The 16,342-nt window shown below is 45.4% G+C and overlaps 1 protein-coding gene across 2 annotated transcripts in view; it reads left to right on the top strand.

The window, feature by feature from the left end:
- LIN9 (lin-9 DREAM MuvB core complex component) overlaps positions 1 to 16,342 on the top strand; it is a 1,337,113-nt gene that overhangs the window by 685,297 nt on the left and 635,474 nt on the right. For both annotated transcript variants that reach the window (XM_069608684.1, XM_069608685.1), the window contains one exon: positions 11,541 to 11,698. In XM_069608684.1, the coding sequence (XP_069464785.1) occupies positions 11,541 to 11,698 (158 nt within the window). The remainder of the gene's footprint in view (positions 1 to 11,540; positions 11,699 to 16,342) is intronic.

Below are 16,342 nucleotides of genomic sequence, written 5' to 3' on the forward strand. Positions count from 1 at the left end.
TGGCAGCCATCAGAACAGAAGTGTTCCCAGCGCGTTCGCTCCCGAAAGACGTCCGAATAGAAGGTAAGTGGGGTTGTGGGGCGGGAGGGGCAGAGAAGGGAAAAGAAATAAAAATAAAAAAAGGTACCTGAATCCCTGGTGGGGGACGATGGCAGCTTCCAGCCGTGTGGCGGCTCGCAGCGGGGATGGCTCCACCTCAAGCCTCATTGGCTGAAGGGCTGCCACGCCCCCCTACCATGGACAAAGCGGCTGGAATCCCGGCTGAAAATCGAGGGATTCTCGTCCAGGTAACGCCCCGTGAGAGCCAATCAGAATGTCTTACATTCTGCTTGACTCTCGCCGGGTACGAATACATTAGACTGGTTTTAAGAAATTGCTCGACCAGCCACAATATTCTTGTTTTGAAGACTGAGAGCCTCCGCTGGAAGTAGTGCTCCTTTATACATCATCTTGGTCGATTACAGTCCTGCTTTTCATCAAGTGGATAGATTGCTCCGCTGGACTAAACCAATCAATTGGAAAATTCCAATATATTTACTTAAACTGGTTCCACTGTTCTCTATCAATAATACAGTTCAGATTCATCTGGACAGTACTGGGAAACTCTCCAAGCCAATTGCTACCAATCTGGGTCTGAAGCAGAGGTGCTTTCTCACACCCCCTTTTAATTTGTATATCGCAGATATGCTATTGATTTATTTTTTTTATTGAATGCTTTCCCACCAAAAATAGTGGGGCAACGGGCACAATGGATTGGCTATGCCTATTACATAGTTTTATTAGACCATACAAGCACTGGCATAAAACTAGTATTAAGTGCACTAATTACCTACTCGAACCCATAACCTTATTATAAACTCTATGATAACCCAACACTTGGTATTTAAGAGTGATCGAGCTGCCACTGTTGAAAGTTGGATAATTCAGGGATTGGAATTTGAGTATTCAACTAAATTTACCTGGGGATGAACAAAGCAAATAAGTAGCAGAGCCAGATGGATCAAGAGTTTAGATGTACTACATTTCTTAGCAAAGCTGACAAAATTAAAGATTTCACCCGCTGCTATTGAGGGTTTGGCTATAGTGGGCTGTTTATTGTACGAATAAAGCCTTTTGATATTCTTACTTCGAATGGATTGTGCCCTCCCACTTATTCCTCATCTTGTGATAATTCGTTATCTCCAGCTTTGTTGCTTCGGAAAAAAAAATTCTCGGCAGAGGGCGCTGTGCTCGAGGTTGTGGCGTCGATTGTCCCTCGACGGACTCCGTACTCTGTCGACGTCACTGATGGTATAAATAGCTTGAGCTGCGCCTGTTGCTTCAGTACCGTTTTTCCGATTGCTTCGCTATCGAACGGCACACTTCTATTTTCTGTGAAGATAATGTCATCTTCAACGCCTTCGACACCCAGGACTGGGTTGCAGATTGTGGGTCTAAGATGTCGATCACCGATCCCCACCGGATTTGTCTCTGGTGCCTCGGTTCCAGTCACCGAACCGACGACTGTGGGCCCTGCCAATCAATGACCGAGAAAGCTCTTTGTGAGAGGAGAGGTAAACTGTTGGTGGGGAGGGAGGCCTCAAAAAAGGTTACGTCAAAAAGACACAAGAAGACTGATTCTAAGGAATCGGATCGCCATAGGCACTCAAAGAGATCTCAATCTAGGAGTAGATCGAGACACACTTCGTCATCATTGAAAAAAATTAAGAGGAGACATAGATCTCCTTCTTCAGAGTCGACCAAAGAAATTTGTTGTCCGACTAAATCGGATTCTCCCAGTAAGTGGGAAGAATTCTGCAAAAAGATGGAGGTTTTCGAGAACGCGGCCCGTCCCCCTCGAAAGACCCTCGAAAAAGCCATACCCCCAAAGCCGCTCCATTGGACGACAAAGGGAAGTCCAACGCTACCATGGCAAAGACCAGTAGCGTCGAGGAATCCAAAAAAACTCGAGTCGACGTAAAACCGTCGAAGACTCTTCGAGAGTCGAGCACTTCTACAGTGACTTGCAAGAAACACAAGTCGTCGAAGGCTTTGACTACTTCGTCGACGCCCTCGGCGTCGATAATTTCGACTCCAAAGCCAATAACATCCTCGACGCCATTATTGAAGTCATCTTCAAAGACCTCTTCGACAACTTCAAAGGATTTGCCAATTCCTTCGAAGCAGATGGAAGAGGAAGAAAGGAGATTCACTCCTTTGCCCAGGTCAGACCTTTTCAAATCTGTCAGCAATTTATGAATTCTGCTTCAGAAGAAGACGAGGTTACTCCTTTGGGAGTTACTTATGGTACAAGACAAGTTCCTGAGGAACTTATTGACCAGGAATCTAGAATGAGAGACCCGAGTAATACTCTACATTCTGCCAGTGGAGTTGACACATCCCCCGAATTAGAGTTCGCCAAACCTGATCCTGCAGAGCATGCAGATACTGGGTACAGGGGCCTTATGACCATATGGGTTGGGGTAATACTTCACCCATTTTTGAACAAGATGACATGACGGATATAATCGTCAAGGGACCTCGGAAAGATCCTGTTCTCCCTTTCCACAGGGCCCTTCAAAGGACTGCGGAGAAAAACTGGGAGAAACCAGAGACTATTGCTGCTGCGGATAGTACTTTTCCAAAAAAATATAGACCCGCTGGAACGGGTCCTCAATATTTGAATAAACATCTGACTCCAGAGAGTTTAGTCATTCAGGCAGCATCTACTTCAAAACAAACTGCTTATCCAACTATCCCTCTAAATGGAGAGGATAAAAAAGCTGATGCCTGGGTAGGTAAAGTTTTCATGTCAGGCAGTATGGCACTTAAGTCGGCAAATGTCACCTGTACCCTAGCCAGGTTTACCCATACCCTGTGGGACTGTATTTCGGCGGCGGCAGATCATATTCTGGAAGGAGAGGAAAGGGAAAGCTTCCAGAATGTAGTCAGACGGGAAGGAGGCAATGGGGGAATGTTTCCAGTCTGGACTGGATACTGCTGATAGTATCAGCAGATCCATGGCTGCAAGCGTTGTGCTGCGCAGATTTGCGTCGTTGAGGAAGTCGGGGTTTGCACCAGACGTACAAGCTAGACTCCTCAACATGCCCTTTGATGGCTTGAGGCTCTTTGGCAGAAAGTCTGATAAAAGCCTAGAAAAACTTCAGACCTCAAACAGCAGCTAAATCACTTAGCGCCTTTTTGCGCCAGCCTCTCAAACCTATTCCGGCTCATCTTCCTGGAGGGATCAATCTTTTCGATACTACTCCTCTTTTGGTAGAGGAAGAGGACAGGCTTCTCAAAGGGGCAAAAGAAACTTCCCTCATGGAGCACGAGGAAGAGGTGCAAAATCAGCGTCAGGAGCGGCATCTGTACCGTCAGCCACTCCTGCAGCCGCCTCCAAATCCCTCTGAGACCTTGTTACACAAAACAGCAGTGGGAGGCAGGATCTCTCAACATCTGAAGGAATGGTGGGGCATTACCTCAGATGCTTGGACACTGTAAACAGTAGCCCAAGGTTACTGTCTCCCCTTTCTAAAAAGGCCTCAGAATCATCCACCGGGAGCCAACTCTGCCAAAATTCCGGATACGCTCCTGTTGCAGGAAATTTTAACCCTGCTAGAGAAAGGTGCCATAGAACTGGTACCTGTAGCGGAGAGGAACAGGGGTTGGTACTCGCCATATTTTCTCATCCCAAAAAAGGACGGAGGACTGAGACCCATTTTGGACTTGAGAAACTTGAACAAGTTCCTCAGGAAGGGCAAGTTCAAGATGGTGACTTTCTCAGATCCTTCAGGCTCTCCAACTCCAAGATTGGTTGGTATCATTGGACCTTCAGGATGCTTTCATGTGCCAATCCATCCAAAGCATAGCAACTACCTGAGGTTCGCGATTGGCAATTCTCATCGGTTTCGAGTTCTGCCATTCAGGTTGACCTCCGCCCCAAGGGTTTTCATCAAACTGTTGGCAGTTGTGGCAGCAAGTCTCAGGAGAGGAGGTATTCACATATATCCCTACGTGGACGACTGGTTGATCAAAGCAAGTTCTCCAGAACAAGCTCAGGAACATCTTTCGATCACCTGCCACTTCCTTCACAAATTGGGCTTCTCCCTCAATTTCAAGAAGTCCCACATGATACTATCCCAGAAGCTCCAGTTTATCGGAGCAGTCTTGGACACTTCCTCGGGAAAAGCCTCGCCTCCCGAAGTGAGAGCTCTCCACATCCAGCAGATGGTAACGAAGTTCCAGAATGCCCAACGTCTACCGGCCTTCGATTTTCTCAGGTTGCTCGGCCTCATGGCATCCTGCATTTTCCTAGTACCAGAGGCCAGGTTGAGAATGAGATCCCTTCAATGGGCACTCAGAACTCAGTGGTCCCAGTTCTCAGGGAATATGTCGGATCTTCTGCAAGTCCCGAGCGCAGTTGCTTAGGATCTTCTATGGTGGGCTTGCAACGATGACATTCTCAAGGGAGAATCTTTTTGGCAACCATGGCCGGAGTTAACAGTAGTGACGGACGCCTCACTCACGGGGTGCGGAGCACACACACCAGCGATCTGACAATCAGCGGTCGTTTGTCTCCATCGGAGTCCAAACTACCCATCAACCTGTTGGAGCAGAGGGCAATCAGACTAGCTCTGAAGGCCTTTCTGCCCTCTGTACAGGGAAAGAATGTCCTGATAATGACAGACAACACGGTGGCCATGTACTACCTCAACAAAAGAGGAGTAGGGTCACTACCACTGTGCAGAGAGGCAATGCAGCTGTGGTTCTGGACAATACGAGAAGGAATCTCTCTATCGGCAATTCACCTAGCCGGAGAGAAGAACACGGCGGCAGACGCTCTGAGCAGGCAGAGCACGGTCTCTCACGAGTGGGAGATGGCTCAGGAAGTCCTCCTGGAGATCTTCGCCCTTTGGGGAACCCCTCAAGTGGATCTGTTTGCCACCGCGATCAACCGGAAGTGCGATCAGTACTGCTCAAGGGAATTTCCTCAGAGGAGCTCTGGGAGACGCATTCGTAGTAGAGTGGACATTTCCACTGTTGTACGCGTTTCCCCAGTCCCCGTGATTCCTCAAGTAATCAGGAGGTTGAGAAAGTTCAGGAAAACCATGATCCTAATTGCCCTGGATTGGGCAAGGAGGACGTGGTACCCAGACCTTCTTGACATGTCCATCTGCCCTCCAATACGTCTTGCGCAAAGAGAGGATCTTCTCTGGTTCTCCATCCAGAGGGCAAGACACTCAACCTTCACGCATGGTTTCTGAGAGGTTGATATAAAAGGATTGGGATCTTCCGGATGACACAATGGAAATCTTGCTTTCAGCCAGATTACCAGCAACAAAATCTTTGTACCGATGTTGCTGGAACAGGTTTAGTAACTGGTGCAAAGACAAGGATGTGGACCCTTTTCAGTGTGGCACCCCAATGGTGTTTTTTTTCTGCTACATCTAGCTAATCTGGGGATCCAGATAGGAACAATCAAAAGATACCTTGCTGCGCTGTCCATTTTCAAGCGTTCCTCAGAAGAGGTTTCATATTTCAAAATACCGTTAATTCACTTCTTAAAAGGACTTACTAATGTATACCTTCCAGTACATTTTCATGTACCAACTTGGGATTTAAATTTAGTACTAAAATTCTTGACTTGCATACCTTTTGAGCCTCTGCATTCATGTCCGTTGAGGCTTTTAACTCTAAAAACTGTCCTCCTTGTGGCCCTATCTTCAGCCCACAGGGTTAGCAAACTTCAGGCTCTCTCATGCAAACCACCATATACTGTTTTTTTAGTCCTTAAAGTTCAACCTTCGTTCTTGCCAAAAGTAGTCTTGGACTTCCATTTGTCACAAAAAATAGTATTACCAACTTTTTATCCTCCTCCTCCTCCTCCTCCTCCTCATCTGGGCAAGGAAGAGGAGGGATTACACAGACTAGATCCCAAGAGGGCTCTTAGGTTTTACATATCAAGGATGGCTGAGTTGAGACAAGATGACCAACTAGTCGTGGGTTATACTAGTCATAGATTAGGCTGATCTGTAATAAAACAGACCATTTCCCGCTGGATCATATTAGCCATAGTTGAATGCTACAGATTAGCGGGAAAAGAACCACCAGATGGGCTTCATGCCCATTCTACAAGGGGAATGGCTACTTCTGCGGCTCTAAAGAGGGGAGTCCCGGCAGCAGATATTTTTGCAGCTGCAACCTGGAAAACAATACATTCTTTTGTTAAACATTATTGTTTGGATACTGCCTCCTCTAATGAGGGGTTATTTGCCAAGGCAGTTCTGCATTCTGTCCACAAACTGAAATTAGTGCTCCCGCCTCCAAAATTGCTACTGCTATGGGAGCCTATCACAAGATGAGGAATACGTGGGAGGAACATCCAGTCGAAAGAACGTTACAGTTGGTAAGTAACTTGTTCTTTTGGAATAGAATGCTCATCCCCTGATAGACTTGAGTCGTTGGATCGATTAGAAGGTACATTTTGGCGTAACCTTCATTAGGCTTGCCAAATTCCATTAGTGTTCAACTGATGAGACACAAACTGGGTATAACTTCATGAAGTACATTATCCAAACTAAATGTATGTCTCTTTTTGACTAAACTTATTGCCATAGACGATATCCCCTTAAGTCAGCTATTTGTGTGTGTAATGAAGCAGGTTCCAGGCTCTTACTTCTGATAGGTTTATTACCAGTTCTTAGCTTACAGTTACACATAAGACATAAGAAGGTAAATACTTAACACCGGCTCCCATCACCCAGGCAAGCAGGATCTAACTGCCTCTACAGAGAACCTTCACCATGAACATTCCAACAACATGCCACATGACATCACCAGCTACAGCACGTACAGACAGGCTTTACATAATATACCTCCCTCCTTTACCAATACACACATGACTCATCACAGGTAGGCAGTACATAAGTGTGCATACAGGAAACTACACTACGCCCTATGGCTTAAGGATAGTCATTTAAGAAATGGATAAGCCCTTTAAGCACTGAAACCTCAAAGTGTTTAAGTTTCGTCCCTTTGAGAAGGGAAAGGATCAAGAGGGTAAGGCATTGACTATATGCAAAATGTACTATCTATCGGTAAGATCAAACATCCACAAGAGTATATCGCGATACAATATGAATACAATAATTCAGATTTCATTAAATTCCCTTCCTATGCAATTAGACGACAAATTATGCGACTACAATTGAATGCACTACCTTGCCTTGCTGTTTTGGGGCCATGGCATGGGATACCCAGGGAAAAACGTTCTCGTTGCATATGTCCATTAATTGATACAGTAGAAACAAGTGGGCATCTTAACTTCTTGCGCTTAGCTTGTAGAATTATATTTGACATCTCTGTACTTTTGTGCATAGTATTGAGTTTATAAGAATCTTATTTCTGGGTTTGATGCTTTAAAGGCAATAACCTAGCACAAACAGTTGCAATAAAGTTGTGGAACAAGATTGAAGAGGGCTACATCAAGAATATGAATTACATTATGAATCACTTACAAATTTATATTTTAATATTTGCTGGCAATGTATTTATAAATGTAGATATTTGATATCACATTTGTTGTATTCATTTCTGGTTGTATGCATGTGTAAAGTGTATTCACTATATCACACTGATTATTAATAATACAAAGTGTTCTTCCAAAATCTTGGAAATCCATCTTCACCCAAGTAAACAAGTTAAACATTTGTATGCGACCAACGGTATGTTAAATGCACATCAGTCAAATGGAAATTACTAGTTACAACGAAAGTATGGATCATAGCAAATACCTTTTGTTTGTTCAAATATAGTTTCAAGTAGTTAAAATATTCCAGTTAAAAATAGGGGCTAATAAAAGTGTCAATTACTCCTGAACATACTCATGCTCTAAACCTTATCTGAAGTCCTGCTTCCACACATTTCTAATGACGCTAGCAGCAGACTATCAGTAATGTACTTTCAAATATTACTTCACACCAAATCTATTCAGTATCTAAGCACTGAATATATTGTTTTGTTATCCCACTTGGTTTTGAATTGATCGTCCTCTGGAAGAGTGAGTCCATCCTGTTAGATTTTAAAGCTGACTGAAGGGGTGAAGGATTCTAATCGGGTGTCACTCACTGGATCAGGACTCTTGCCCTTAGCATAGGAGGTAGGGCTCAATTAGAATACTTTTTCTTTAATTTCAACGAATTCAAATTGAGCCGATACCCGACCCGTGTCACACCCCCTTTTACAAATATCCCGGGTCACACTGCACCATGAACCTGGCCGGTTGGTGGAATACAATATTTATTTTAATTTAAAAGAAAATCACACACTTTTTATGTGGGCAGCAACCACCAATGGTGTGATAACAACGAAAACTACTGAAATACACTCGGGCAACCTTCTACAAGAACAAATCCAAAGCACAAATGAATAGGAGCACTTTTTGAATTAGAATAGATAGCACCCAAGTTAAGGTTTCCCCTTTGCAATGTTCCCTTAACCCACAATTACTTGAATTCTGGATAGAAAGTGGATAGAAAAAAGCAGCAGGTAGTCAGGGATATGAGGCAGCAAATCAAAATCCCTCACAAAATAAGAGGCAAAAACAGATTTTAAACCCTTTGCAATGGCCTAAAATGACACTGATTTTAACAAATAATTATATGTGTAATTAAATAATGATGTACATATGTTTTACCACAGTATCAGGGATGTTATATCACTAGCCACTATAAGGGAACGATCACAAAAGGCATACAGTTCACAAAGCAGGTTGAAATTGACAACACAGTGCAGCCAAATTACACATGGGAAAAGTTGCATTTTTCTCTTTTTCAGCTTTAAATGGCAAACTTTTTATTTTTTTTAAACTGGTGAAAAACCCAATCGGATTGCGGTTTTTAGGCTGGGTGATAGATGCACATCACAGGGACAATATAGAAGGGAAAGATTGACTATAGCTGAAGAATCGGATGAGATTTTCAAGATGAAAGGAGGTTCGATTTTAGGAAAATAAAGCAGTTAAAAAGCGAAGATCGGTTTTGAAAGAAAAAGGACAGGTTTTACTTACACGAAATTTAATGGCTAGAAAAGAGGAATGCCACCTGTGAATACAAGTTATGCTGCCATTGTAACCCTTCACCAGTACCCCTTTTCTTTAGGGAAAATTAATTATTTAATCAAAATATTGCTAAGGATTAGGATCTATGCAAGACCGAAATGAAAAGTGGCGGTAACGCTTGGAGATCAAGGACAGGGTGCACTGAGAATTCTAACAGTCTTAAACAAGTTACAGGATATGATTTCTTAGAGAGTAGTAACAAAGGCAAAGTATCCAGATTCGGTACACTGTGTGGCTATGGTATGGGGAAATACTCCCAATGTGCTCTTGAGTTTGGGGATTCGGGCAGCCAACCGGATTCTGGACTCAAAAGATTCTAGTCACAGGAAGGCAGCTCTCCTAACAGCAAACAGCTGGGCAAGTCTGGTCACTGGATGATGGCAAGGGTACAGCGCGCATGCAGGTAGTGGGCTAAAAGCCGGTCTGGTCACAGGATATTCTCAAAAGGGTACCACAGCTTTTCCCTTTCTTATAGGGATTTTAGTGGGGTTTTCTGGATCAATTGCCTTGCTGGGATAGGCTCAGCTATGCTTTGGCCTTGCTGGGATAGGCTCAGCTATGCTTTGGCCTTGCTGGGATAGGCTCAGCTATGCTTTGGCCTTGCTGGGATAGGCTCAGCTATGCTTTGGCCTTGCTGGGATAGGCTCAGCTATGCTTTGGCCTTGCTGGGATAGGCTCAGCTATGCTTTGGCCTTGCTGGGATAGGCTCAGCTATGCTTTGGCCTTGCTGGGATAGGCTCAGCTATGCATTGGCCTTGCTGGGATAGGCTCAGCTATGCGTTGGCCTTTCAGTAGAGTCTTGAATCTTGCAAAGGTGGATCTGGAATGTTGAGATACGTAGGCGCTGACAATTCAGTAGTGTACTGTCCCTGTGAGTTCCCACCACTTATATAAAGCGGGTGACATCATTGGGGTTAGGGTTGGGCAGAACTCAACTAGAACTAACCCCAAGCACCGGATAGGTCAGCCATTGTTGGTTGCCTCTCTAGGAGGTTGGACTCAGTTTATGGGGTGTATTTTTATGAGGTGCAAAGCCTTCCCACAATCCTTTTTGCCAAAATCAATCTTAACATAAATCCCAGTTGTGGGACCTTAACAAATTACATAGGCACATCAAGTATTTTGCGCAGAGCATGGCAGTCCAACTCCCAGGTCTGTATGCCATTGTTTCAACCTTCTAATAGTTTTTCGTGATTTTAGTAAGAACCGCTTCACCCAAAATCCCACACGTTTAGGTGTTTGTGCATATTATCATGAGGCATATTTCTATAAATTTTTAACGTTTAACCATATGTACTTTCTCCATGATTTACATTCTCCTGGTGTTTGTTTCCCATCCATGCTATGGACTTCCGCAATTTCTTGTTTAGAAGCCACGAAAATCACATTTAAACTGTACAACTTTTACATTTCTGCGCTGTCTTGTTACAAAATTAACAGTCTGAATCGGAAGCAAGCCTATTGAAATAAAACATCCCATAGATGTTTCCCAGCAAAAACCCCTTTACATTGCTAGGCCAGGACAGGGCCTTATCCAACATACACTTTTAAAACGGGTCCCTTTCAAAAGGTTTTCCTTTTCCATTTGAATTTCCCACATGGTTTTGCAGCCCAAGTGAGTTTCTCTCATGTAGCAATCTGTTTAAGACACATATCCACTTAAATTGACCTAGGCCCTTAGAGCTAGGGTTTATTTTGAAGCAGTGATTTTTGACATTTTGCAGCCCAAAAGTCAAGCGTTTTTCCAGGCAGTTGAAAGTAGCGTCTGTTGATTTCCTAGACTTGATCTGACACAGCCTGCCATTCAGGAATAATGCCCCCTCCTGCTGGGGCACAATATAAATATGGATGGACATGGCAGGGCCTCACTGATAAAAGCAGGGGTGCTCCTGTTCCAACTTGCCCAATGGTGCTTGGCAAAACAGTGCAACCATCCTTTTGTAGCTGCAAAACGCATTTTTGTGGAATTCATCCTCCTATTCTACTGTTCATATACGACCATCCTTGCCGAGTCTTATCAGTGCATGGTCTTGTGATTGTGAACTGAAAAAGCAATGCTAGTTTGGGGAACTAAAATCCATAGTTTCACTGTCCTATATGTTGCTACAGAAGGTGCTGCCTGGTTCTCTTGCATAAGAGTGTTTTGACAGTTTGTTTTTGTGAAGAGCATGTCCTCTTGCAGCTGCATGTAGTGGGAGGGGGGGGGGGTAAACTGTGGCCTACTTAAATACTTTTAGAATACCTGGAACAAAGAAACCTTGTCAAATTCTGTTGAAATTAAAGGTTTATTTTAACCAAGCTATCACCAATGCAAGACTTAAGTCATCACACATTAATGATTTAAAGTTTGCAATTAGAAAGATCAATCTCCCCAGGTAAGTGAAACTGCATTTAGCCTGTTCATCAGTTTTCCACATTTTTGTTTTTTGTACTTCATTAGATGTTCATCTGCGTTCTTTGAAGAGGAGAGGTCAGCCTTGAAACAAAAACGTCAAAAGATTCGCCTTTTACAACAGCGAAAAGTGGCAGATGTCTCCCAGTTCAAAGATCTTCCTGAAGAGATCCCCCTCCCTCTGGTAATAGGGACAAAAGTCACAGGTAATTGCAATGAAGTATTTTCAGCGTCATTAGTGAAGTAATGCAGAGCACTGGCCATTTCAGCGTCATTAGTGAAGTAATGCAGAGCACTGGCCAAGATGTAACTAAGGCGGTAATCGTCGGTCCTTAATATCTTCCAAGTAGATGTGCAAAGACATTGGTCTTGGGCATGCTTTATATATAACTGGGAGCGTGCCACACTTTTCAGGTAGATACCATGGGTGTACCACTAGTGTTATGCTCTTGGGCAATACAGAAGTATCGGCTTGTAAAGAAAGTTTTATGCAGTGCTCAAAATATTTCCCCAAGAGTATCCCTAAATTAATAATTACATTAAACATTTAGTTTTAACCTACTTATAGCCATATATCTAATTGGCTTGAACTGTATCCTTCACTGTCTGAACTTATCAATTTCTCCTGCACTCCCTCATGCACCGTGACTTTCCTCCATGTCTTCTTGTACTCCTTCACCTCCCGGTCTTCTTGGCCTTAAGTCACAACCTGGCCTGACATGTGCCTCATTGTCTGCCCCACCTCACTCCTCTCCCTCTGCACCTGCATCCCTCAAACCAGAAGCTACCAATCTCCCAGGCTTTATTCCCCTCCCTACCAGACAACTGTAGCTGGGTGGGCAGCAGTCTGGGCCCAAAATCGGAGGGTAGCCAGATGCCCATAGCAGAAAGAGCTTTTGGGGGAAGGAGAGGAAATAAAGAATACCTCTGAGGAGGTGCAGTTGATTGACTTTTTAGAGATGTGAGGAGCATAGGAGAGTGTGGAGTCTAAGTTGACCCAGAGGTTCTTAGCCTCACAGGTGGGAACAGGAAGAAGGCCAAGGGAGGCGGCCAGAAAGTGACGGGATGGGACGGTTGCAGGTGTGCCGTAGAGGTGAATCTGTCTTGGGTTCATTAAGGCAGAGATTGTTAGCGGAACACAACTCATGGATGACGGAGATGAGAAGAGGTGGCAGAGGGGAGCCTGAAAACAAGCTGAGTGTCATCCACATAGCACTGAAAGTTGGAGCAGAGAGTGGCAATGTGGTGGGCGAGAGGTGCCAGGTATTGGTTGAACAGCTAGGGGGGAGGTTAGACCCCTGGGGAACACCACAGGTATTGAGAGAAAGGAAAGAAAGGACCGAAGTTGGACCTGGGAGGGTCGATTGGAGAGTAAAGTCGTCAGCCAGGCCAAGGCCTGATCGGTGATACCCAGGTTATCACACAGGTGGTTGAGCTGGATGGCATGGTTGACCTGTTAAAGGCAGAAGAGAGATTGAGTGGGATGAGGACAGATGGGAGATTAGAAACAAGGATAGAGAGCAGGTCTTCACTTTCCATGCTTCTCGCTGCTCTTATGGTCATGGAGAAAACCAACGGAATCAGAGTGAAGATTAAGCTGGGAGATGGCCAGCTTTTCCAGGAGTTTGTCCAGGAAAGGAGTGATAGAGATCCAGCGATAGTTAGCCGGGCAGGAGGGATCGGCTGTGGGTTTCTTAAGAGGGTGCACAAGAGACTGCTTCAGAGGGGAGGGGGAAGGCTCCAGTGGCTAAGGACTGGTTGCAGAAGTCCGCCAGGGCAGGAGAGTGTGTGCAAATATGTTACTTGATGGTTTTGGACGAACAGGGAAGAACCTGTTTTGACGAGACCTTCATAGATCTGAGTTGCCTAGAAATCTTATTGGGGGAGAACGGAGGAAATGAAGAGGGGGAGGAGATGTGGCTGCAGGTGGGCCAGAGGTAGTGGAGTGAGAAGCTGGAGGAGGGGAGGAAGAGAGGGTGGACAGGATGTCATGGGTTTTAGAGATGAAATGAGAAGCCAGGGCCGTGCAGAGGGCCTGGGAGGGGGCAGGAGAGGTAGACTTCGGCGGAGTTGTTAGATGCCTCACACACTGACTTGGATCAGGGCTCTCTTCTTCGTGAGGATAGTGATCCGATATTGCCTTTGGAGCAGGCAGCGGGCCAGTTTGTCAGACGATGCACAAGAAGCCAGCCATTTCCTCTCAGCCACTCTACACTTCAGTTTAAGGGTGACGACTTCGGACTCGTACCAAGAGTTGCACTTGGCTTTGGGTTTCAAGTAGATCCTCATGACAGGGGCAAGAACATCGAGAGTGACAGATAGCAGAGTAGAGATTGGGAAGGGCTGTCAGGATATGAGTCAGCCAGAAGAGGGGGGAGTAAAAGTGGTAGCAAAAGCCTCAACTGACACAGGCTTCATGGGCAGGATGACCGAGAAGGTAGGTGGCTTTGAAGGAGCTGGTTTGGTCTCGGCTGTGGAGAGGGAGAGATGGGAGGAGAGGCGAAAGTGATCACTCCATGAGAGAGGAGTGGTGAAAGGGTTATAGAGGGGGAGGTCCGAGGAGATGAAAACATCCAGAGTGTGCCCTGCAAAGTGAGTCGGGCCAGAGGGAAGAATAGAAAGAGTCGCAGAGATCACAAGAGCACGGAGGAGGGACAGGAAGCATCAAGGTGGATGTTGTGGTCTCCAAGGACGAGGAGTTGAGAGGTTGAGGCCAGGAGGGAGGAAGAGCGTTCGGCTCACTCCGAGAGGAGGAAGGAGGTACTCTGACCAGGTAGCAGATAAATAGTAGCAATGGTGAGTGACCTGGGGGGGGAAGAGCCTACAGACAAGAAATTCAAAGGAGGAGTAGGACTGCATAGGAATCACAGCGGCAGGAATCCACTCTTAGAAGATCAAGGCTACGCCCCCACCGGGACGGTTGGATCTGGGCACAGATAGAATCTTGTAGCCTTCAGGGAGAGGAGTGTCGAAGCTTGTGACCGGGCTAGCCGTGAACCAGGTCTCATTGAGACCGACGACGTCGAGGTAGAGTTTTTCAAGGAGGTGGCAGATGTCAGAGAAGTGTTTGACAGCCGAGCAAGAGTTGAGAGTGGCAAGATGGAGAAGGTTGCCAACTTTGAAAGACTTCCGGGGAGGGGTACAAATCAGAGGTAATCCCGGCGGATGTGTAGAAGGAACCCGAGGAGGGAGGAGAGGGCAAGGTAGCCATGGACGTGGGAGGCAAGGAAGAATAATATGGTCTCTTAATTAACTGGGGTGCTTAGTCAACCTGAAGCGGTCTTTCGCTCCCTCCTTATGTTTTCAACAGCTATGAACAAGCATTCACAACATGGCAGCACGTTTCCTGCCAACTGCAAAAAACCTGACTGGGGTTCTCCTGATGTTGGTCTGTGTTGCTGCAGTCACTGGTCCCATTTCACGGCTTGCTTGTCTATTGCCCTGATCTGCATTGGTGGTTTTCTCCAACTCCTACCTCCTTTGCAGATCCTGGTTATTCCAGCCATGTATTTTCCTTAACCTTTGTTATGCATCTTCGATTGGCTGGGGAACTTATCTAGAGTTTTTTCTGTGGCTTATGGGAAATTTATCCAAATCTTGCTGGAATTTGAGGGCAGCTTGTCGGTTGTTCGGATCATTGGTATCGGAGTTTGGATTGTGTCCTCGGACAGTGTGACTGCCATTCCAGTACGAGTGGGAGATATCCGAGGGGTCGCTCAAGCTATTCGTGGAGGCCATGCTCTTATGGTTTTTGGCGATGAACTGCTCACATAGCAGGAACACTCATAGCAGATGCATTCTACCTGCCTTCAGGGATGTTGAGTGAGTGAGAGTTAAACAGGAGAGGTTGTCTATCTTCTCCAGGTGGGGGGATTCCCCGATCCTTCAGTTCCCTTTCAATGAGAACAAGTGTAATCTTTTGCTCTAGAGGTCCCCCGAGGGGGCTCTCTGATGAATAGACTAGTGATTACCTGGTAATTCTAACTGGTGAATGCATCCACCTCTACACCCCCTCTAAACTGTGCAATATTGATATTGATTGCTCCAATCTGACCCTGGAGGATCTGGTACACAGTGCCATGCTGTTGTTCCTTCTTTGAGTATCCTATAGAATTGAAGATCTTTGCAGGCGGTATACTACACCGTGTAGGCAGCTGAACTGTCATGCTTGGCTTTTGAGATTGAATCTGCAATTGGGAGGGGGCTGCTCCAAGGTGGAGGTACTTAACCACCAAGTCAATCTATACATGTCATTGGCCATATTCTCCATTTGGTGCCATCAAAGGGTCCCATTATGCCCTACCTTTGCAGTTCTAGAGTAGGTCTTTACCCAAAGCAGGCCTTAATTTGAGCACAGGAAAGGGGCTACCTTGTAGCCCTGTCTGCCTTCAAGGGGACTCCGGAAGGGGGTAATGTTTTGGATCCCATAGTTTCCATGTAAGCCCTTTGTGTTTCGCCTGTGATAAGTTAGACCTACGCAATGGACGTCCTGTTTGGAATGATTTATCTGGTTTTAGAAAAGAAAATGAGGACTGCCCCGTCCCTAACTCTAAAGCAATGGAATTCTCTATTCTACCTAACAAAATAATGGTGCTCGTCTGGATGTCTCTACTATACAAAATACTCCTATGTCCAAACCTACTCTATCTAACCTAAAGTCTGCCCCTACCACTTATACTGAAAACCCAACATAAGGATGATCAACACTGTTCAGTTCCCATATAACCAACACACAGTGGGGATTCTCTGTGTGATTGGGGTGGAGTACTAATCCGATTTGAGGATTACTTGTCCCCCAAGGGGCAGCGAGGGTCACCCCTATGGGATCCTGCTTGCCCTTACCCCTTGGG

This window comes from Ambystoma mexicanum, chromosome 4q (assembly GCF_040938575.1).
Source record: "Ambystoma mexicanum isolate Mex_15411 chromosome 4q, UKY_AmexF1_1, whole genome shotgun sequence".
Taxonomy (NCBI): domain Eukaryota; kingdom Metazoa; phylum Chordata; class Amphibia; order Caudata; family Ambystomatidae; genus Ambystoma; species Ambystoma mexicanum.